The following is a 24,031-nucleotide window of genomic DNA, read 5'->3' on the forward strand; positions in this document are numbered from 1 at the left end:
AGCGTGGCAACAGTAGTGAGGTTGGCCCAGGATCGGGCAGTGTTTCGTTTTGCTGCACATATGGTTGCTAAGGGTCAGTACTGACTCAGTGGCACCTAACAACAACAACAGCTGTGTCACTATATGGAATAAACAAAAATCAAACTGACTACTCCTGTGGAAAAACCCAGTGGGAAAGCTCAATATCATCAGCCAAAACAAGGGGAAGACTGGGGAACAGACAATCAATTGCTCATATGCAAGTTCAGACTGAAACTGAAGAAAATTACAAGTCCATGAGAACCAAAGTAGTACCTTGAACATATCCAACCTGAATTTAGACACCATCTCAAGAATAGATTAAATGCATTGGACATTAATGACCCAAGACCAAAAGAGTTGTGGGATGGAGTTAGCAAACCAAAAAGTACCATGGACCATGACCTCAAGCTGAGAACTGAAGAAAAATTTCAAACCTCGACATGCAATATTGAAGGATTCTATAGACAAATATTGAATGATGCAGAAAGCATCAAAAGAGAATGAGAGGTATACACAGAATCACTGTACCAAGAAGAAATTGTTGATGTTCACCCATTGCAAGAGATAGCATATGATCAAGAACCCATCGGTTCTAAAGGAAGAGGCCAAGGTGCACTAAAGGCATTAGAGAAAAACAAGCCTGCAATTGACAGAAAACAAACTGAAATCTTTCAACAGACTGATATAGCTAGCACTGGAGACGCTCACTCATCTATTCCAAGAAATTTAGAAGACTGCTTCCTGGCCAACTGACTCGAAGAAATCCATATCCGTTCCCATTCATAAGAGAGGTGACCCAATGGAACATAGAAATCATCAAACACTCGAGGAATTTAACAACAACAGTTGTTGATATTTGTTATTAATATTTGCTGATCTGACATATGAGAGTGTTATGGTTCCATGGGATAAGATTTAGACTTTTAAACACCAGCTGCTCTGCAGGAGGAAGATGGCGCTTTCTGTAGGATGCTCAACCTTACAATGAAAAACCTAAAAATTACAGTTATTTTTATTTATCAGATTGTTAACTGCAGAAAACTTCGAGTCAGTTCCGACTCATAGGGACCCTGTATAGGGTTTCTAAAGAAGAACTAGTGGGTTCAGTCACCAACCTTTGGTTAGTAGTCCAGTGAACTACGTCTTTGAATCCTGTGTGGCACTGTGGGATAAAGCACAGGACCACAAGCTCAGTTTGAACCACAAGGTCGGCAGTTCAGATTCATGAGTTGCTTCTCCGGAAACTTAACAACAACCACCTCTTTATTTAGTTAGTTAACCTGTATTTTAACTATATTGTTGGTCTTTTGAAAGAGCTCTTTGTATATTAAAGAAACTGACTATTTTTAATGTATAAATGGATAATACCTTTCCTCATTTTTATTTAACTTTGAAAATGCTTGTGTTATACTAAATTTTCTATTTATATATACTGATTTATCACTCTTTTATGGCCTACAAGATTTTTTAATGTTTACCCACGTTAATCTTTTTCTAGTATCTTTCTCTAATGCTATTTCATAGTTTTAAAATACTTTTATGGCTTTTTAAAATGATTTAAGACATAGATTGATATGCTTATGAGATGAGTTTGAGACTCAGCTTTGTTTATTTTCCCCTGTTAATCAGTTGCTCCAACATGATTTATTAAATAACTTATCATTCCCTGCCTTTATCAGATATTAAATTCTCATGTGAATTTGAATCCATAACCCCATATATCTGAATCTCTGCAGATGCCCAGGTATGTAATTGCCACAAGCACAGCACACATAGACATTGTCCTGAAAAACAGGATGTATGAACTCATCCTCAGAGCTCTGTAGTACTGGTGGTTTACTACTTGTTGACACCCTGAGGCAAAGGATAAAAATTCCCCACAGTCTTAGACAATGGCATGCAAGCTAATAAAGAGCACCTATTTCAATTTATATGTAAGGTTTGTTTTTCCTCCCATCGGTGCTCTGACAATTTATGAGATCACAACCTTCCTGCCTGGAACTCACTTTAGTTTCTCATTTCTGCTCAGGCGTTGCTGGTCCCATAAAAGCTGTTAAGTAATAATAATGTTGAGCACTTATATTGTCCGTTTCATCTCTAAAGAGCTATCTCCACATTAACTAATTAAATGCATTGATGAAAGGAAGGGATTTGCAGAGGTCTTCAGGAAAACCGATATCTGGCTGCACACCTGTGAGAGGATGATTCCTCAAAAGCATTAACTCCCTCTTTGAATAGCGCTCAGCAAGCAGGGGAGTAAAAAGCTGGTGGCATTATTTCACTTCTGTTGAAAATTTCCTTGGATATCTTTTAATTGGTCTAGCCAAACTCACCTTTTATCTATCTCCCCAGACATCTCTTTTCTTTATTCCTGGGATATTCAGCAAGCTTCTTTTGATGTTTTCCCTTTAGTTAATGACAGAATCATAGATTCTTCTAACTGAAAGGGATTTTTAGCAATCATCTAGTACTTAGTACAAGCACTTCATTTTATGGATGAGGAAACCAAGGCATGGAGAAGTTAAGTGACTCATAAAAGATCCTAGAACTTATTGGAGACTCGGGACTAGAAATATCAAAATTTCTAGCTCCTGTTTCTCATCTCAGTCTACATCATTCTCTTCCTCTTTGTGAATGTCTCTCTTGCCTGTCTCTATTTTGTTACTTTTAAAAATCCTTTTTGTATGTATGTGTGCATTCACGCCACATCTCCCTTTCTCTTTAACTTTTTTGTGTCTCCTAACTCAGGTTAGGAGTCCTGGTGTGGTGCTGTGGGTTAATGCGCTGGACTGCAAAGTCGATTTGAACCGCAAGGTCAGCGGTTCAAGCTCACCAGCTGCTCCTCGGAAACCCTATACAGGGTCTCTATGGGTCGGAAACGACTGAACGGCACTTAACAACAACAACAAATCAGGTTAGGGGTCAGGCAACTTACCACAGAGTCCATGGCTCAAGCACACCAGCTGCTCGGCAGGAGGAGGAGGCTGTCTGCTCCTGGAAAGATTTACCATCTCAGAAACCCTATCTATATAGGGTAGCTGGGTTGGGACTAACTCAATGGCAGTGCGTTTGATTTTGGTTTTGAAACTCTTACCAGTTTATTCACTGATATGATCAGGTAATGTTACTTTTGTTTTGCTCTGTCTAGTTCTCTGTGTCTTTAGATGTGGGGTCTTTTCTTGATTCCGGTTGTTGTTGTTGTTGTTAAGTACCATGGATTCCTGTTAAGAGGTCTCAAATTCCTATAGAAAAAAACGTATTTTTTCCCATTTATTTTATATATAGCATACAGGAGTTACTTTGGTTTTTTCCAACTATAGTTGCTTCTCACTTTAATAAAGTTATGTTTCTATTTTTAGTAAATATCATAGGGTTTAAATGGATGCTTAAGGTGCCCTGGTGCATGGTGGGTTATACTTTGGACTACTAATCACAAGGTCAGCAGTTCAAATCCACCCAGTGCTCCTCAGCAAAAAGATGAGGCTTTCTGCTCCCATAAATATTTACAGCTTCATAAACATTAGGCAAATCTGCTGCAGAAGACCTTTTTAAAGTGTTGAAGAACAAAGATGTCAGCTTGAGGACTAAGGTGTGCCTGATCCAAGCCATGGTATTTTCAATAAGCTCATATGCATGCGAAAGCTGGACAGTGAATAAGGAAGACCATAGAAGAATTGATGCTTTTGAGTTATGGTTTTGGAGGAGAATATTGAAAGTGCCATGGGCTGCCAAAAGAACCGGTAAATCTGTTTTGGAAGAAGTGCAGCCAGAATGCTCCCTGGAGGCTAAGATGGCCAAACTTCGTCTCTCATACTTTGGGCATATTGTAAGGAAGGCTATCATGTTTGGTAAGGTGGAGGACCAAAGAAAAAGAGGAAGACCCACAACAAGATGGATTGGCCAAGTGGCAGCATTGATGGACTCAAGCATGGCAATAGTAGTGAGGTTGGCCCAGGATTGGGCAATGTTTCGTTTTGTTGTGCGTAGGGTTGCTATGGGTCGGTACCGACTTGATGGCACCTAACAACAACAACAACAAATCTTATACAGGGTTGCTATTAGTCAGAACATACTGATGGCATGCAGCAGCAGCAAGTTGATGCTTAGTCCATTTTTATCACAGAATTTTGTGTGGCTATCCTTGATGACCACCACTCATCTGTCAGTTTGTTGTACCGTGGTAACTTGCATGTTGCTGTGATTCTGGAAGTTGTGCCACAGGTATTTTAAATAACAGCAGGGTGACCCATGGTGGATAGGTTTCAGCTAAGCCTCCAAATAAAAACAGATTAGGAAGAAGGAGAGATGGACTGCTTCCGAACATTTAGTCACTGAAAACCCTATGAATAGCAGGTGGAACACTTGGATAGCACTAGAATATTGAAACATGATGAAGAGCACTGGAATATTGTCAGATACAGTGTCAAAAGATGAGCCCCTCAGGTTAGAAAATACTAAAAAAATACGACTGGGGAAAAGCTGCCTCCTCAAAGTAGAGTTGACCATGATGATGCAAATGGAGTAAAGCCTTCAGAACCATCATTTGCTGATGGGACACAATTCAAAATGAAGAGAAACAGCTGTAAACATCCGTTAATAATTTGAACATGGAATATACAAAGTATGAATCTAGGAAATTTGGAAATTGTCAAAAATGAAATGGATAAACATCAACATCCCAGGCATTAGTGAGCTGAAATGGACTGCCATTGGCCATTTTGAATCTGACAATCACATGGTTGTCAAAGACTTCATTTTGCTCAGATTAATCAACAACACTCATGAAAGCAGCAGTCAAGAAATCACACGATGTATTGCATTAGGCAAATCTGCTACACAAGACTTCTTTAAAGAGCAAAGATGTCAGTTTGAGGACTAAGGTGCACCTGACTCAAGCCATGATATTTTCAGTAACCTCAAATGTATGTGAAAGTTTGACAATGAATAAGAAAGACCATAGACAATTGATGCATTTAAGTTATGGTGTTGGAGGAGAATATTGAAAGTACCATGGACTGCCAAAAGAACCAACAGATCTGCATTGGAAGAAGTGCAGCCAGAGTGCTCTTTAGAGGCCACAATGGCCAGACTTCTTCTCTCATACTTCAGACATATTGTCAGGAGGGACCAGTTCCTGAAGGATATCATGTTTGGTAAAATGGAGGGTCAAAGAAAAATAGGAAGACCCCCAGTAAGATGGATTGTCACAGTGGCAGCAATGATGGGCTTAAATGCAGCAACATTGTAAGGTTGGCACAAGACCAGGCAGTGGTTTTTTTTGTTGTTGTGCATAGGGTCACTGAGTCAGTACCGACTTGATGGCACCTGACAACAATATCCTTGATGAATTCCCCAGGAGTTTGACCACCAATAGGAACCGTTCTATATCACATACTGTATTCAAAAAAATACAATATAACAGGATGTGACCATTTAAGAGAATTATGTACAAGGACAGTATTTTGGACAATATATAAATACTGCTATAAGCCAAAGAAAGACATGTCCAGGGCAAATAAAAACTGAGATCCAACCTGGACCAATCTAGACTGCACATCCTGTTTTCTTGAAGGGACTGAGTCCATTTAAGAACACCCCCCCCACACACACACACACACACAACTTCTGCATGGAGGTATACAGTCAGTGTACAGTAACCTCAGAGTTCCTGGGCTTCCCAATCCTTAGGGCTGTGCCCTCAAGAAGATGCCTTCTAAGATGAGTGAAGGAGGCTTAAGAGGGGGAATTAGGGTCTGTCCCTAACCAGCTGGGTGATCTTGGATAGCACACATCAGTTCTAGGCCTCTGTTTTCTCATCTATTAAATAAGAAAGTAGAGTTGGAAAGACTTTATAAGTGCTTTCCTGGTTTACTCACAATGAGGGCCAATAAGAATAGTAGAGACCCAAACCAGGTTTATTTCAGACATGTAATTAATTAACTCAATAGAGGCATAAAATTCTGCTACTCATACCATGAGGTTTTCATGAAACTGTCTCAATTTAAACAATTGTTATTTATTTTCCCAACAAATAATATATATGTGGTTATATCAGACTATGAGGAGCTCTGGTAATGTTGTAGGATAAGCACCAGACTGCTAACCGCAAGGGCAGCAGTTCAAACCCACCGTCCACTCCTCAGACTAAAGATGGGGCTTTCTGCCTCAGAAACACTATACAAGGTTCCCATGAGTTGGAACCAACTCATCAGCACATACAGCAACAGCGAAATATGTGAGACCGTAGGGCTCAGGATCCTTGGACCCCATCATTGCAATTACTCTTTGCAGATGCTTCACTGAAGGTCCGTGGAGTTATGGCTGGACTGGACTGCACCCCTTGAGGCACTTTACTTAGTGCAGAAAAACCGCCTGAAGTACACCTCATCTGTATGTTTTTCTGAGTCAGAAATTTGTGTTTGTGGGCTCATTTTGCCATTCTAACGTTGAAGAAAATGGAAGTTAAAATTCCTTTTTCTTTTATTCCCCTAATACCTAGCAGGAAGCAAAAATCATATCATAGGGAAGATGATGACCCCCCCCCAATTACATTAACCTAAATTAAATGGTCACATGTTCCAAAGTCTAAGGAGAAATTGGCACCTTTGGGAAAGAATCAGATAAGAGCTAATTGGTGATATTATAATCCACTCACAGTGAAGTGCTTGACTAGCAAAAAAGAAAAGAAAAAAACAAAGTCCTGATAGAGTAGTCCCCTAAAGAATTGGGAAGAGCAGCTAATTAGAGCAGGCCATCTTCTGTTTACTTCCAAACATCCCATGATAAGGAGCTCAAAGTAATTATGGGGAAATGGAGTTTTAGCAAACTTTCTGAAATAGAAAAGTGCCCATACTTTTGAGGGGTGAATATTTTGTTTTTCTATTTGCAAAGAGTTTTGATTAATAGAAATAAAATTGAATGAGGATTTAGAAAACATTCACCACGTGTTAGGGTTTTCCTGCTTCAGCAGACTCCACAAGCTAGCTGGTTGTTCCTAATTCCCCATGGACTCATCTGGCCTGGGTCACTGGAACATCCAGTTTCAGTCTAGCCACCTATCAGTGCCAAGAAGTACTGTCCTCACTACAACAGTTCATGGTCCTAGGCCAAGCAGATGCCAAGTAGATTATGTTTGGAATCATTTTACAATGTGTGACCGTTTTGGCTCTCCCATTCCATCAAGCTAGTCTGTTACAAATGAGTGGCAGGTGGCTTTGTTCAAAGTGAATTGGGCCTTTTGGTTAGACGTTTAGAGGAGGGGCCATTTGTCAAGTGTAGCAGCCCTCTTCATCAAAGTATTTCCAGCAGTTGTCCAGAATCTAGATGTTACACAATGGCTGAGGAATGTTTGCATTGAAGTGGAAAGTAAGTTGACAAATCTGGGGCAAAGAATTAGCCAATATGCAAAGAAATCCTATGAAAAATAACCTTTTCTGTCCTTTTCCTTCTCTGAGGTGCTAGTGCTCTGTCTCCCTCCCCCTGTAGAATTTGAATAGAATTTGAATGTTGTGGTGGTGCCAAGGGAGTGAAGGTAATGGACACAAAAGACCCAGTTGTACCCTTTGCCTAATCCCACAGAGCTCTACTGGCTGCAGACCTTGAACATGACACTGCAATTTCCTGGTGCCACACATGAGTAAGAAGCAGCTGTTTCTGAAACTGTGGTTTGGAGAAAGCAGCTTAGGTTATATTTTAACTTAACTGTAATTTTTGACTGGTCTGCAAGAAAGTAAATCAAATAAAGTATGTTGTCTTAGCCTGCAAGAAAGCCATAGGCTTCAAATTCCAATGCTGGCCATCTTGACCAGAATAGAAGAGGGGTGGGGGAAATGTTGTATTCTTGAGCTGAAAGTTCGATCAGGCAGCTTTAGCTGGCTGGCTCATGAAAGTGATGTTTGCAGTCCTCGTGTGGTGCTGTGGGTTAATGCGCTGGACTGCAAGGTCAGGTTGAACCTCTAGGTCTGTGGTTCAAGCTCACCAGCCACTCCTTGGAAACGCTATACAGGTTCACTGTGAGTCAGAACCAACTCGATGGCACTTAACAACAGCAAGTTCTAGAACCCCTGGTGTGGCACTGTAGGATAAGTATTTGATTGCAAGGGCAATTTGATCTGCAAGGTCAGTGGTTCAAACTCACTAGCCACTCCTCGGAAACCCTACAAAGAGTTCCTATGAGTCAGAACTGATGACTCAATGGCACTTAACAACAACAAGTTCTAGACGTAACTGAGATGACAGTGAGAAGAATCTGTAGAGATTGCAAAAGTGAAAACCAGCAAAATCTGGCAGAAGATACCAGCTTGATGCTGCCTTTTGTCCTTGTGCTGCAGTGTTTTAAAGGACACAAAATTTTATGTTGCAAATAGACCTGTGTACTCTTTGAACACTCAGTGTGGTATTGTTGTTGTTAAATGCCACTGAACCTCCAGCCTTGTGGTTAGCAGTCCAGTGTTTATCTTACACAACAGTCAGGGCAGCACCTCTGAAATCATCATATATTTGCACACTCCCCAAGTAAATAAATCAGACTAATGCCTTCCTTAATACAAGAAATTAAATGTAATTGAAAACAGAAATAAACGCTTTCACCTTATTTTGGACATCTGCCTTCTCTCAGGGAGATAGGGCAGTTTGGTATATGGAAAAGGTGAAGGAGGTTGAGTGCAGGAGGTAACGAACTACATGTGTTTTCTGCTAATTACTTTATCATGGTTTTGTTCACGTAGACATGCACTTTGGGAGAAATCAATGGAGAGCTAGCTACATTAAATCTCCTCTAAGAGGTTCTACTTCACTACTCAGATGACTGCCTGGTTAACTAAAGCCACCAGCCTTCTACTGCTAAAGATGAAGTGGCCTTCTGACTTTTGACAGCGTGTTATAATGCCGTATTAACCTGTGACTAATATAATTACCAGTAGGAAAGGAGTAAGACAGACAATTTCCAGACATTGCTAAGGTGTTATCTTACATGGGTAATTCTAATCAAGGTCGAAGTGTGTTAAATGTCTTCCCCCAGCATTTTGGCCTTGGCAAAAGTAAATATGCTTGTGCACGCCTTGTTCTCTTCTTTACAGCACTATCAAGGGAAATGGAGGTGACAGCTTTACATTAACATCTACCGATCCGATCCAAACGGAAAGACAACTCAATACCTTTAAAAAATGGCATATGAACTGCTTGCCTGGTTTTCTTCCCAGTGCTATAAATCTTAAGTGTTTGAAAAGAGGAATGAGTCTAAATCATAGAAAATTTCTGTTTAGTTTAAGATAAGCTAGTATTAAGCTACTGTTTAAATCTGTTCAAGGAGACCTGGTGACACATGGTTAAGTGCTCTGCTACTAGCTGAAAAGTTGGCAGTTCGAACCCACCTAGTAGCTCTAGAAAAGAAAGCCTGGTTCTATAAAGATTGCAGCCCAGAAAACCCTCTGGGGGTACTTCTCCTTTATCACATGAGGCCACTATGAATCAGAGTTTACTGGACAGCTCCTAGCAGTATAAATTACTGTTTACTTGCTCTCCATCAGACACTGCTCAGTGTTTTCATAATACTAAGTCCGATCCTTCCCTCAACTCTACAAGGTGGATGTTATCTTAGTGTTTAGCTAAGGAAACAGACTCGGAAAGGTGAAGTGGCTTGCTAAGCAAATGATGGAACCTCTCAGTGAGAAGGCAGAAGAGCTGGGTTCTGTTCCCAGTACTGCTAGTGCTTTGTTGTATTCAAAGGCAAGATTTAGAACTTCTTGAGGACTTCTGGCAAGATGGCAGACTAGGCAGATGCACTACATGAACCCTCTCAACAAAGATACGAGAGACAAATACACTGGATACAGATGAAAATTCTGGCACCCTGAGCTTCAAAAGAAAGGTTAGAGAGGTGGATGGAGTGCTTGCTAGGACAAGAGACTGAGCAAGGAAGGCAAGAGAGGGAGACTGCCTGGTGAGCGGCTGACCAGACACAGCTCTTGTGACAACTTTGGCAGTGGAGGCTAGGCCTAGCAGAGCAGATTCGCACAGTCGCCAGGAAAAATACAGTTTCTTTTCCCCCACAATGCCCTGTGCCCAGAGGTGTGGCCAGCTCCCACCCTCATCCACCTACAGGGCAGACCCTGCTCTCCAGGAGTTCAGAGCCGCATGGTTAGGAGACACACCACTGTGAGGTGGAGGCCAGTTATACTGCTTTGGTATGCCACTTTGGTGCCTGGATTCAGGTGTGCTCAGCTCCAGAACTACAAAGCTCAAAGAGCCACTAGACCAGCATTGAACCAGTCACCCTGCCCCCAGCTTCCCTGTGGTCCTGACAGACAGTAAAACCAGCTCCATCAAGGACCCCCAGATTGAGTGCCCTGAACGTGAGCAAATATCAGTTTTTATCTGTCCAACATATAGCCAGGGTGGTTAAATTATCATGTGTTAAACAATAGTGAAGAGTATGAAGCATCATCAGAGTCTGTATTGAATTATGTGATGTGAAGGTTACAGTGACTAGAGAGAAGCCCAAGATGTCAATGACAGGTCACGAAGCCAAAGACACATGTCTATCAAGATGCAGTAAATCTTAGCCAGGAAGCCTAGGTGAGAAGTAAGTAACTGACAAGACAAGAGAACCAAGGAGAAGAAATGGCATGGGGAAAGGATCAAGAGCAAGAGTAAACATATTCTGCTCAGGGAAAAATTTGTTCACACAAAAGATGTATATATTGGAAATGGGAAAAATGCATTGGAAGACATAGTCTAGATTTCATTTATGAAGACACTTGCATACCAAATAAAATGTGAGCTCCAGTTTATCCAGTTTACTCTTGTATCTAGTGTCTGGGACATAGTAACTCCATGGAATTTTATTGAATGAATGAGTCAAGAGTTTTTATTAATGATACAATAATAAGATTTTGGGGGGAAATTAATGATAAAATAAGGTTGGAGGAAAGAGATGATATAACATGATGAAAGTGATTTCTAAAATTTATTCATATATGCTGGGCAGATCAAAGAAAAAAAGTTTGGCATCAGGAAATAAAATTCAATTATTTTATTAAACTAGAGAGTGTTAATGAGATCATGGGATAGGATGGAAAAAAGAGACTTACATTAGAGACATTTAAAAGAAAAGCAACATCAACTATGAAAATGCCATGCTGAATGAAGGAAGCCAGTCACAAAAGAGCACATATGATATGGTTCCATTTATATCAAATGTACCCATCATAGGCAAAGCTAGAGTAATAGTCCTGGAGGGATAAAGGGGGATGAGGTGTAACTGCTAATAGGTACAGGGTTTTTTTTTTGGAGGGCGTGATAAAAATGTTATAAAATTGTGATGATGATTGCAAACCTGAATATACTAAAAACCATTGAATTGTGTGCTTTAAATAGGTGAATTATATGGTATATAGATTATATCTCAGTAAAGCTATTATTTAAAGAGAAAAAAATTTAAAAACCTACAGTGAATGAAATGATATATGTGTTTGATAGAGATCATGAATCACTCATTGTAGGCCACATAGTTTTCATCTTGGTTCTCAGTGAAATAACATGAATAGCTATTACCACTATTATTATTTAATACTGTTTTAGAAGTGCTGGACAATGCAATAAGAAATGACATATAAACAATAAGTACAAATATTAGGAAGAAACCCCAAAGAAGCACCTAAAAATGCTTAGCATTGATGAAAGTTCAGTAATATGTTCATTTTTTTCTAGTATATTAGTAGTTTGTTGTTATTGTTGTTATGTGCCGTGGAGTCGGTTCTGACTCATAGCAACTAGTAGTGGGTAATTTTAAAAATTATATAAAGTTTAAGCTTAAAATACCCTAAATAATAAATGTTGGTGGCTTATACAAGAAGGAAAACCCATGCATTTTTGTTAAGTAGTTATATTGGCACTTTCATCAATGGTAAGCATTTTTAGGTTATTCTTTTGGATTTTCTGGAAATAATCCCTCACTCCATTTCTTTCTAAGATTTATACTTTTTGTTTATATGTCATGTCTTATTGCATTGTCCAGCATTTCAATAAGAAAGAGATACATTTTTAATAAGAATTAACTCTAAATAGAAATAAATATACATTGCTGGCAGTGTTATTCAATAAAACATTTTTAAGAGCCTTCCAAATGTTCATACCCTATTAACTAGGTAGAGAAACGTATTTATAAACAGGTAAGAATTTGCCTTTTGATCTAAGATGTCATGTCCTCCTAGAGGTCTTCTCATCATCAGTTCCTTCAAACAATTTTTATTCACTTGGCTTCCATATTGTTCTGTATTCTGGTAGTCTTCCCTAAATGTATTACAATTTGTTAGTGCCTCTCTTTAAACATAGCATTAAACTTAATTGTGTAGGGAAGAGTGAAATAGGGAAAACCAAACTCAGTTGAAGTACTGTTACCACTATTTAGAAATAACCCTATGACGCATTGGAAAGTGTTTACTAGTGGCTAAGTATATGATTTGGTAGTGGTTATTTCTTAGAAAGTATGTATTATGTGCTGGTGCTAGGAGCATGCCTTACTGGGATTATTGGAGTTAACAATACCTGAAAGATTATAAATAAAGGAGGTCTATCTGTGGCTTCCTAAGGGTAGTGCAGAGGACCGCAAGTCAAAGAAAGGTGGAAACTTTTTCTGCTTTACCCAAGATAGTTTCTAATCCCCAGCTCCCGCCCTCTACTTTTTATTTTAAAAAAAAGAAAAAAGATCCATTCTCATAAGGCAATGAACCTGATTTTTCTGTTCACTTTTTGCATTCTAATATAAAATTATACACATTGTGAAAAACACAAAAATTATACCAAGTGAAAGACTTGCCTCTCTAACTTGTTCCCTTTCCTAGAAATGACCACTGCTATATTTCTTTTTAAATTCTTCCATGATGTTTTTAAAATGGCCTCAGTTTTTATCTCCACTATTAATGTACAGTTTTACTTTATTGCAGAACACATGAATATATCCTTTGCAGTGTTTTTTTGGTGTATTATCTATTATTATTATTTATTCATTTTGCCAATATAATTTCCCTTTAGATATGACTTACTGTATTTCCCACAGATGTTATTTTTACATTAACATTTGTAAGAAAACATCTAGTGATTTCCAAAATAAAGTTAATTCTGTGCTTTTCTTTAAAAAAAAAAAAAATCAAAATTAACATGTATAGGTACATGCATTGATGCAAAGAGAATAAAGGCAGATTTGAAATGGTCAGTATGTGGACTACTAAGTGTTTGAAGCCCACTGACTGGCTTGGGGTCCTAAACTCCTGGATGTTTGCTGGCCCAACAAGTGAGGTAAATGTAAGACAAGCAGATGACTGTCACTGGAAGAAACATGACTCACCTGTGGAGCAAACAGCCCCATTACCATGCTCACATTCAAGCCATGTTTTATAAGATCTTTCCTTTTCCAAAAGAAACCAAAAAGCTAGACTTTTAAGTAGTATCTCCCAAACTTTATAAATTAGCTCAAAAAAAAAAAAAAAATTAGTGCACACAATTAAAAAAAGAAAATCTACAGACTGAATATGACTCTCAAGCTGCCCATTTATAATGTCTTTATATTATTGTACTTACCAGTGACCAGAAAAAAATTTCTTTTTCTACATTTGTGGTGTATTCTTTGTGGGCCATGGTGAAAAAACTATCCAATGAACTCATCCCAGAGAGGATATTATTGAATTTACAAAAGATTTTAAATTAACATCTACTCTTATGTTTTGTGAAGGTGCTCTGTTAGCATAGTGGTTATGAATAGGGCTGCTAACCTCACAGTCAGAAGTTCAAAACTACCAGCTGTTCCACGGGAGAAAGATGAGGCTTTCTGCTCCCGTAAAGATTTACAACCTTGGAAACTCTGTACAGGGTCGCTATGAGTCGGAACCGACTCCACGGCACATAACAACAACTTAAGTTTTAAATCTATTTTGACAAATCGACCACACTCTTCTTATCCCATACCATAACTGTGAACTTGGTCTCCAAAAGTAGGCAGCCTCATTTCTTGGTCCTCTATCCCCGACACCACATTGCAAAGAGGAATACCAAGAAAGTTTCAGCATCCTTTGGCATCACTTAGGGAGTGCCGGGGGTGCAGACCTCACCAGGTGATGCTGTCAGTGGGGGTAAGACCAAAATGTCTGTCAAATTTTTGTGCTGTGTTTCAGCACAATTTTTTTTTTTTTTAAATAAAAATATCCCTCCAGTTAGTTATAACAGCAAAAACTTTTTTTTTTTTGTAAGCCCAGCTTACATGTATCTTATATCTACCAGACTAAAAGTTTAAGCTTATTTACTTTTTGAACCTTCTAATGCTCTTTGGAGTCCCAGTGTGGCACAGTGGACTAACGCACTGGACTGCAAAGTCAGCTTGATCTGCAGGGTCAGTGGTTCAAGCTCCTCTTAAACCCTATACAGGGACACTATGGGTTGGAACCAACTCAACGGCACTTAACGACAACAAAATGCTCTCTAGTCAGAGCTGTCCTAGTTACAATTACAATGATGCTTTGAGTCACATGGCTTATCTGCTCAGGCTACAATCATTTCATTGGTGCCAGTGTTTTTATACTCACTGATTTTGTCAATTTTTCTGTTGTATAAGCTACAACATTGTGTGGATTAGTATTTGTGAACCTCTTTTTGAGACTGAAGTAGTAATTAAAGGAAAAGGATAAAAGTTGCTTGCAACTGATGTTGTCATTCAATGTAGAAAGATTTTACAAAACAAATTACTATCCATATAATCTAAGAAATACTGCATTTAAGCAATTTACAGTGATATTTGTCACACAGTATTTGATGATTAAAATTGATTATAGGCATTACTGAGGATTCTGTATGGCTTGAACAGCAGAAGCTCCAGGGAGGGGGCCCACCATGAGTCACACACACTGGGGGACACCAAACCCCAGTGATGCTGCTGTCAGCATCTTCATTTTCCAACTTCCAGTGGTTTAAATACGATGTCTTTGCTTTCTCTGAGTTGCTGAGAAATTATAATGAGAGGTTTTCATGTTGGGTAAAGGACAGGGATTCTAGTCCTCCTGTATATGCAAGACTTCTGTTCTCAATGAATTTGCTTCTCTGTCCCATTTCTCTTTCTGCAGGTGATAGAGGGAAAGCTGGCTCCATTCTTGGGCAAGGTTATTAAATTTGCCACCTCACACGTGTACAGCTGCAGTCTGTGTAGCCAGAAGGGGTTCATCTGCGAAATCTGTAACAATGGCGAGATCCTCTACCCCTTTGAGGATATTTCAACAAGCAGGTACAGAATGTCTTGTCTCATAAAAAAATACCTGAATATGTCACATGCAGTTTTATTTGCAAAGGCAGGCCAACTTTTAGTCAAGTGCTGTGTCTCTCTCTTAGCCTTAATCAGTTTCCATTATACTTGGAGAACATTTTTTACCCTATGGTTTCTTATATTTCATTCTAGCCTTCACCTCGCTGTTTCCAGAATGAGAGTTGAAAAGAAACATACCCTACCTCTGCCTTTTTAGGTAACAGTGTTAGGATTCATTTTTAGAATGAAGATTGGGGAAGAAGGACATTCACAACCTTTTCAGGGCCAAGTAAAAGACGATGGGAAAGGGCATCACAGAGGAAGGTCAAAATTGGATGGGCCTCGCTAGGAATAAAAGTAGAGAACCTGGGTGAACCGCTGCCTGGCTCACCGCATGCTTGTCTCCACAGATATACTGCTATGTAGTGATGAAAGTTTTAGAACCCAAAGGAGAGAAAAGTGGGAGTTTATGTGGGATTCTTCTTATAACCAAAGTAATATTTGGGCATCATCACATCCATTGATTGATGGATATTATTTTCCCCCCACTAACTTTAGAGCAGGGTTTTTACTGTTGCTTTTCTTGAATCACTAAATGATACATATCATTTTTCATTTCATCCCAAAAGCATAATAGAAGTATTCACAGTCTGTATGTGTGTGTGTGTATGTGCACACTGGATTCTTTGGTTGTGGATGTCATGGCTCATTACCCATACTGCAGGGCTCACTTAAATTGTGGTTCAGAACAGAAGGTGAGGCATGTAGCCAGGGAGAGTTGAAACATGTAGAGTAGAGTTAGGACTTAAGAGTTGACTCAGCCATTCCAGCCCCTTCTTTAACCCAAAGACTATTGGTAAGCATCCAGGAACTTGGGTTGGCCTCATACACACACTGCACTCTGCAATTCCTTGAATACAGGTACTTGACCAATGGCCTAGCGATTCAGACACACCTCTTAAAAATGCAGCCCACATAAAATTCTACACAAACACTCATAGTGGCCTAGCTTACAGTAGTCCAACAATGGAAGCAACCCAAATGTGTATCAACTGATGAACAGATAAGCAAAATGTAGAATACCCATACAGAATATTGTTCAACCGTTTGAAAAATGAAGTACTAACACATGCTACAATATGAATAACCCTTGACACAATTATGTAAGTGTAAGAAACCACTCATGTAAGGCCACATATAGTATGATTCCATTCATATGAAATGCCAGAATAAGCAAATCTGTAGTAACAGAAAATAGACTAATGGTTGTCAGAGACTTAGTTGTTAGGTGCCATCGGTACCAACCCATAGCAACCTTATGTGCAGCAGAACAAAACACTGCCCGATCCTGGGTCCACTTCACTACTGTTGCCACACTTCAATCCATCAATGCTGCCACTTAGCCAATCCATCTTGTTGGGGGTCTTCCTCTTTTTCTCTGACCCTCCACCTTTCCAAACATGATATCCTTCTCCAGTGACTGGTCCTTCCTGACAATATGTCCGACGAATGGGAGACAAAGTTTGGCCATCTTGAACGCCAAGGAGCACTCTGGCTGCACATCTTCCAAAACAAATCTATTGGTTCTTTTGGCAGCCCATGGCACTTGCAATATTCTCCTTGAACACTATCACTCAAAAGCATCAATTCTTCTACGGTCTTCTTTATTCACTGTCCAGCTTTCACATGTATATGAGGATATTGAAAATACCATGGCTTGAGTCAGGTGCACCTTAGTCCTCAAGCTGACATCTTTTGCTCTTCAACACTTTAAAAAGGTCTTGTGCAGCAGATTTGCCTAATGCAATATGTCGTTTGATTTCTTCACTGCTGCTTCCATGAATGTTGATAGTTAATCCAAGAAGAATGAAGTCCTTGACAACTTCAGTCTTTTCTATGTTGATAAAAATGTTTATTGGTCCAGTGGTGAGTATTTTTGTTTTCTTTACATTGAGATGTAATCCATACCAAAGGCTGTGCTCTTTGATCTTCATCAGTAAATGTTTTAAGTCCTCTTCACTTTCAGCAAGCAAGGTTGTATCATCTGCATATCGCAGGTTGTTAATGAGTCTTCCTACAATCCTGATGCCACATTTTTCTTCATAGAACTCAGCTTCTCGATTATTTGCTCAGCATACAAGTTAAATAAATATGGTGAAAGAATACAACCTTGTTGCACACCTTTCTTAATTTTAAACCATTCAGTGTTCCCATGTTCTGTTATAACAAGTGCCTCTTAGTCCAGGTACAGATTCCTCATGAGCACAATTAAGTGTTCCGGAATACCCATACTTCACAATGTTGTCCACAGCTTGTCATGATCCACACAATCGAAAGCCTTTGCGTAGTCAATAAAGCACAGGTAAACATCTTTCTGATATTCTCTGCTTTCAGCCAAAGATCCATCAGACATCAGCCATGATATCCCTTGTTCCACAGCCTCTTCTGAATCCGGCTTGAACCTCTGAAAGTTCTCTGTCAATGTGTGATTGTAGCCATTTCTGTATTACCTTTAGCAAAACTTTATTCGCATGGGATATCAAAGAGGTTGTCCTATGATTTCCGCATTCCGTTGGGTCACCTCTCTTTGGACTGGGCACAAATATGCATCTGTTCCAATCAGTCGGCCAGATAGTTGTCTTCCAAATTTCTTGGCAGAGATGAGTGAGTTCCTCCTGTGCTGCCTCACTTTCTTGAAAGATTTCAAATTTTATTCCATCAATTCCTGGTGCCTTATTCTTTGCCAATTCCTCCAATGCACCTTAGTCTTCCTCCCTCTGTATCATTGGCTCTTGATCATATGCTACATCTTGAAAGAGTTGAACATGAATCATTTCCTTTTGGTACAGTGATTCTGTGTATTCCTTCCATCTTCTATTGATGCTTTCTGCATCATTCAATAATTCGCCCAGAGAATCTTTCAATAACAAAAGTTGAGGCTTCAATTTTTTCTTCAGTTCCCCCAGCTTGAGAAATGCTGAGTGTGTTCATCCTTTTTGGGTTTCTGATTCCAGATCTTTATACATTTTGTTGTAATATTTGGCTTTATTTTCTCAAGCTGATCTTTGAAATTTTCTCTTCAGCTCTTGGACCTCCTCAGTTCTTCCATTTGCTTTAGCATCTCTACACTGGAGAGTATGTTTCAGTGTCTCTTCTGACATCCATTTTGACCTTTTCCTTCTTTTTTGTCTTCTCAATGACTTTTTGCTTTCTTCATGTATGATGTCTTGATGTCATCCCACAACTCTTCTGGTGTTCGGTCTTTAGTATTTAATATATCAAATCTGTTCTTCAGATGATCTCTAAATTCAGGTGGGATATATTCAAGGTCATATTTTGGCTCTTGTGGACTTGTTTTCAGTTTCTTCAGCTTCAGTTTGAATTTGCATATGAGGAATTGATGGTCTGTTCCACAGTGTGCCCCAGGCCTTGTTTTGACTGGTGATAATGGAGTTTTTCAGAGGAAGGAGGGAAAAGAGAAGTAACTACCAATAGATACAAGTTTCATTTTAGGGTGATAAAACTGTTCTGGAATTGAATTGTGGTGATGGTTGTATGAGCTTGTGAATGCACTAAGATCACGGAATTGTATACATCAAGAGGCTGAATCTTATAGTATATAAATTACATCTCTGTAGAAAATGCTTAATACAAAATAAAATTTTAAAAATTTATCTAGCTGATAGATCATATGCTGGACCACTAAACAAGCCTCAATAAATGTTAAAAGATTGAAGCCATACCAATTGTTGTCTGATATTATAAAATTAAAGATACACAATAGAAAAATCCTGAGGAACTTCAAAATATATTTAAACAATACATTTCTAAATAGTTCAGGAGACAAAGAGAAGATTAAAAAGGAAATTAAATATTGAACTGAATTAAAATGAAACTGTATATCAAAATTTACATACGAGATGTAGCTAAAGTAGTACTGAGAGTGAAATTCAGCACTATGAACACCTGTATTCAAAAAGCAGACATATCTTAAATCGATAAACCTGGGTTTCTACCTTAAAAACTATAGAAAGAAGAGCAAACGAGGCCCAAAGCAAGCAGAAAGAAAATAATATAGATTAGAACACATATTAATGAACCAGAAAATAGAAAAACAATAGATTAATGAAGCCAAAAGTTAATTGTTTGATGGCCCACTGCCACCGAGTTGATTACAACTCACAGCGACTCTATGGGACAGAGTAGAGTTTCCTAAATTGTAAATCTTCATAAGAGCATAAAGTCTCATCTTTCTCCAGTGGGGCAGCTGGAGGGAGCGGCTGGTGGGTTTGAACTGCCAGCCTTGCATCTAGCAGCCTGATGTCACCAGGGCTCCTTAGTTGTTTGAAAGTTTAACAAAATTGACAAACCCTTAGTTAGACTGACTAAGAAATTAAGAGAGAACACATAAATTGTCAAAATCAGGAATGAAAGAAGACATACCACTAGTGACTACCAAGGAATACTATAAACAACTTTATGCCAATAAATTAGACACCTTAAATGCAATGGACAAATTCTTAGAAAGACATAACTTACTAAAATTGACTCAAGAAGAAATATAAATACGTATAGACCTATGACAAGTTAGGAGCTCTGGTAGCGCAGTGGTTACAAATCAGGCTGCGAACCGCAAGGTCAGAAGTTTGAAACTACCAGCTGCTCCGCAGGAGAAAGATGAGGCTTTCTGCTCCCGTAAAGATTTACAGCCTCAGAAAGCCTGTTCAGGGTCGCTATGGGTTAGAACCAACTTGACGGCACTTAACAACAACAACAACAAGTTAAGAAATTAAATTAGTAATTTAAAAATCTTCCCATAATGGGAAATACAGGTACAGATGGCCTCACTGGGGAATTCTGTTGAGTATCTTAAGAAATAATACCAATTCTTTGTAAACTTTTTCAGCATTTGAAAGAAGAGGGAACACTTCCCAACTCAATATATGAATCCAGTATGACCCACGTATCAAATCCAGATAAAAACATGACAGTTAAACTACAAACCAATATTCTTCATAAGCAAAGACACAAAAATCCTTAAAAGAATATTAGCAAACCATATTCAGCAACATATAAAAAACATTATGCATCCTGACCAGGACAGCAAAGTTGGTTTAACATCCAAAAAGCAGTAAATATAGAATATTAATAAAAGATAACAACAATGATCTAAACAGGCACATAAAAAGCATTTGACAAAATCTGACACTCCGTCTTGAAAGAAATCTTAAATGAACTAGAAGGAAACTTGTTCAATTTGATAGAGGGCATTTACCAAAAACCTACAGCTTACCATCATCACACTTAATGGTGAAAGACTAAATGCTTTCCTTGTAAATTTGGAAAAAATGCAAGGATGTCTGTACTTGCCACTTCTTATTTAACATTGTAGAGGTTCTAGCCAAAATGAGAAATTAAAGGTACTCAGATTGGAAAGGAGACAATAAAACTTCCTTTAATCATAGATGACATAATTTTTTGTGTTGAAAATTCTAAGGAATTCACATGCAGGAAAAAGAAAACTGAAGACTGGCACCAATAGCTAAACAAACACAGCCCTAGACAGATTAACATAAGAACTTCAAACTAAAATACAAATCATCTCAGTCCTTATTACCTGATACATCATGCCTACTTTTCAACAAAAAATTACAAGGCATGCTAGCAGCAAGAAAAACACAATCTGAAGAGACAGAACCAGACTCCGACATCAGAACAAGACTCAGATATGATGTAGATGTTGGAATTACTAGACTGGAAATTTAAAGTAACTATGATTCATATTTCCAAGGCTCAAGGAACACCAACTAGGATAATACCAAAAAATCTTTAGCTGGGCATGTCATAATCAAGTTACAGAAGCCAAAATTAGGTACAAAATTAACTGTACATGGATCTGAGAGCTAAGTGTAAAATACAAGGTATTTTCAAACTGCTGGCCGTGAGATTAGCAGCCCAATTCATAACTGCTACGCTAAAGAACTGACAATACCTAATACTGACAAGAATTCAGAGCAATTCATTGATGGTAGGAGTGTAAACCACCATTCGTCTGTCAGTTTGGCACACTGTGGTTGCTAGGATGCGGAAAGCTACGTCACAGGTGTTTTAAATACCAGCAGGGGTGCCCATGGTGGACAGGTTCAGCTGAGCTTCCAGACTAAGACAGACTAGGAAGAAGGAGAGGTTGACTACTTCTATATGCTTGGCCACTGAAATCCTTATGAATAGCACTAGAACACAGTCAGCTAGCAGCAAAATATACTGAGTCAGATGACGAGCACCTCAAGTTGGAAAACACTCAAAATATGACTGGGAAGAGCGGCCTCCTCAAAGTAAAATTGACTATGATAACATGAATGGAGTAAAGCTTTCAGGACCTTCCTTGCTAATGGGGCACAACTTAAAATGAGGGAAAACATTTGTAAACATCCATTAATTGGAACATAGAATGTCTGGAGTATGAATATAGAAAAATGGGAAGTTGTCAAAAATAAAATGGAAAAGAAAGATATGATAGAGCAAATGAAACAGACACAGATGAGAATCCTGTAACCGTGAACTTCAGAGGAAAGCTTCCGGAAGCGGTTTGAGTGCTTGCTGTAGGACAAGTTGAGCAGGGACAGCAAGAGACAGAAACTGACTAGTGAACAGCCAAACATGGCTGGACCATCTTGTTAGCAGCTTTGGTAACAGAAGGTGGCCTGGCAGAGCAGATATACACAGGTGACAGGAAAGATGAGATTCCTTCTTTTTTCCTCACACTCCCCTGATGATCAGAGGTATGGGGAGCTCACACTCCCATCCACCCCCAGGGTGTTTAGAGTTTAGAGTCTGGTAGATTAGTGGTTACGAATCAGGCTGCTAACCTCAAGGTAGCAGTTTGAAACTACCAGAGGTTCCGCAGGAGAAAGATGCAGCGTTCAGTTCCCGTAAAGATTTACAGCCTCGGAAACCCTGTGCAGGGTCACTATGAGTCGGAACCAACTCCACGGTACTTAACAACAACAACTACAAGTTAGGAATCATGTCAGTGTGAGATGGGAGCCGGCTTCCCCTCTTTGGTGTATCGCTTTGGTGCCCAGATTCAGGCAGGCTTGGATCCAGACCAACAGAACCAGCAGAGCCACGAGACCAGGATTTATCCATCAGCCTCCCTGCCCACAGCTCCCCTGGGATCCTAACAGACACTGAAACCAGCTCCATCAAGGGCCCCCAAGAACTACTTCTGGATTGAGTGCCCTGAACATAGATAACATCAAGGCCAATAGGAACTCCATCTAGGGCCAGGAACTCTGCTGCCACATCCTCCCACAGCCACCTCCTGAGCTCTGTGCTTTGCAGGAGCCCCCCAGTGTTTTCTCAGCCCTAGATCCAACAGCTGCACTGTTGTTTTGTTTGGGTTTTTTGAGTTTGGATTATTCCTTATGTTGTTTTCAAAGTTTTTGTTTGCTAATTCTTTCTCTTCCCTCTTCTCTTTCCCTTGAGTTTTATCCTTTCCATCTCTGCTTTTGTTTTTCTTCTGTGTCTCATTTCCCGACCCTTTTTTTGCTTTTGATATTTCTGTACTACTCTCTACTCTTTCTCTTTTCATCTTCCTTCTCCCTGGTTTTTCTAAGTTGTTTTTTTGTTTTGTTTTGTTTTGTTTTGATCCTTTTATTTCTCTCCTATAGCTCTATTTTCCTATCCTTCTTTTGTCTTCATAGTTAATTGTGTCATTTTTTTCTGGTTACTGACTGTTTTAATTTCTTTTTTCTTTTTATTATTTTCTCCTTTCATTGTTGCTTTCTTGTTGTTGTTTTTTTAAATTATATTTTGTTCTCTTGTGTGGGGGAGGGATTTTCTCTTCTCCACCTGTCAGGAGACAGCAACCTTTTCCATTTAGACCAGCCACACCATACCTTCTGAAATTCCACCCACTGGGCAAGAACCAATACCAGCTCCTAAACTACCTGATCAGTGATAGACAGTAGCCAACACCAGGAAAACCCACCCTAAACTGAAATGCAAACAAGAACAGCGTGCACACTTCCATTCTCATAAACTACATCCACAAGAGACAGTTGATGACAGCCTAAGAACGCATCAACATACAATCATCAATTAATGACAAATACAACAACTGCACTGTCTCTTTTTATAAATACAACAACCCCACAATACCTCAGAGACAACAGACAATTTTAGGTCACATGAAGAAACAAGAGAGAATGGCTCAAATGACCAATATGCAGAGCCAGAAGACATTTCTCAGAAGAAAAGGTAATGGAACTAACTGAAACAGCATAATATTTAGGGACCTTCAAACTATTCACAGAAAGATCTAGAAAAGCAAGGAGAACACAGAAAAGTCTTTAGAAGAATTCAGGAAAACACTACAATTTTGATCACCTGTAAGTTGTTCCTCTTCATGGTGTCCCACATAATGCAGGCTTTCTTTGGAATTTTTCATTCTTTTTCTGATTGTTGTTCTAGCATACTAGTTTTGAGAGATTTATCTTCAAGCTCACTAATTTGGGCTTTCATTGCTTCAAATATACTCCTTTGCTCTTTCAATATATCGTCCATTTTGAAAATAATAGTATTCATCTGCTGGATTTCTAATTGCAGGTTTTGTATTGCTTCAAAATTTGCTCTTATTTTGTCTGTTTGTGCTTGTTGTGCCAAATGGCTTCATACTCTATATGACATTTTGGAAAAGACAAAACTATAGAGATAGTAAAA

The 24,031-nt window shown here is 39.0% G+C and overlaps 1 protein-coding gene across 1 annotated transcript in view; it reads left to right on the forward strand.

Moving 5' to 3' along the window:
• Positions 1 to 24,031, forward strand: part of PLEKHM3 (pleckstrin homology domain containing, family M, member 3) — a 225,939-nt gene that overhangs the window by 176,631 nt on the left and 25,277 nt on the right. The window contains exon 6 of the mRNA XM_006861934.1: positions 15,132 to 15,289. Within this exon, the coding sequence (XP_006861996.1) occupies positions 15,132 to 15,289 (158 nt within the window). The remainder of the gene's footprint in view (positions 1 to 15,131; positions 15,290 to 24,031) is intronic.

Source organism: Chrysochloris asiatica, unplaced genomic scaffold, assembly GCF_000296735.1.
Source record: "Chrysochloris asiatica unplaced genomic scaffold, ChrAsi1.0 scaffold00045, whole genome shotgun sequence".
Taxonomy (NCBI): Eukaryota; Metazoa; Chordata; class Mammalia; order Afrosoricida; family Chrysochloridae; genus Chrysochloris; species Chrysochloris asiatica.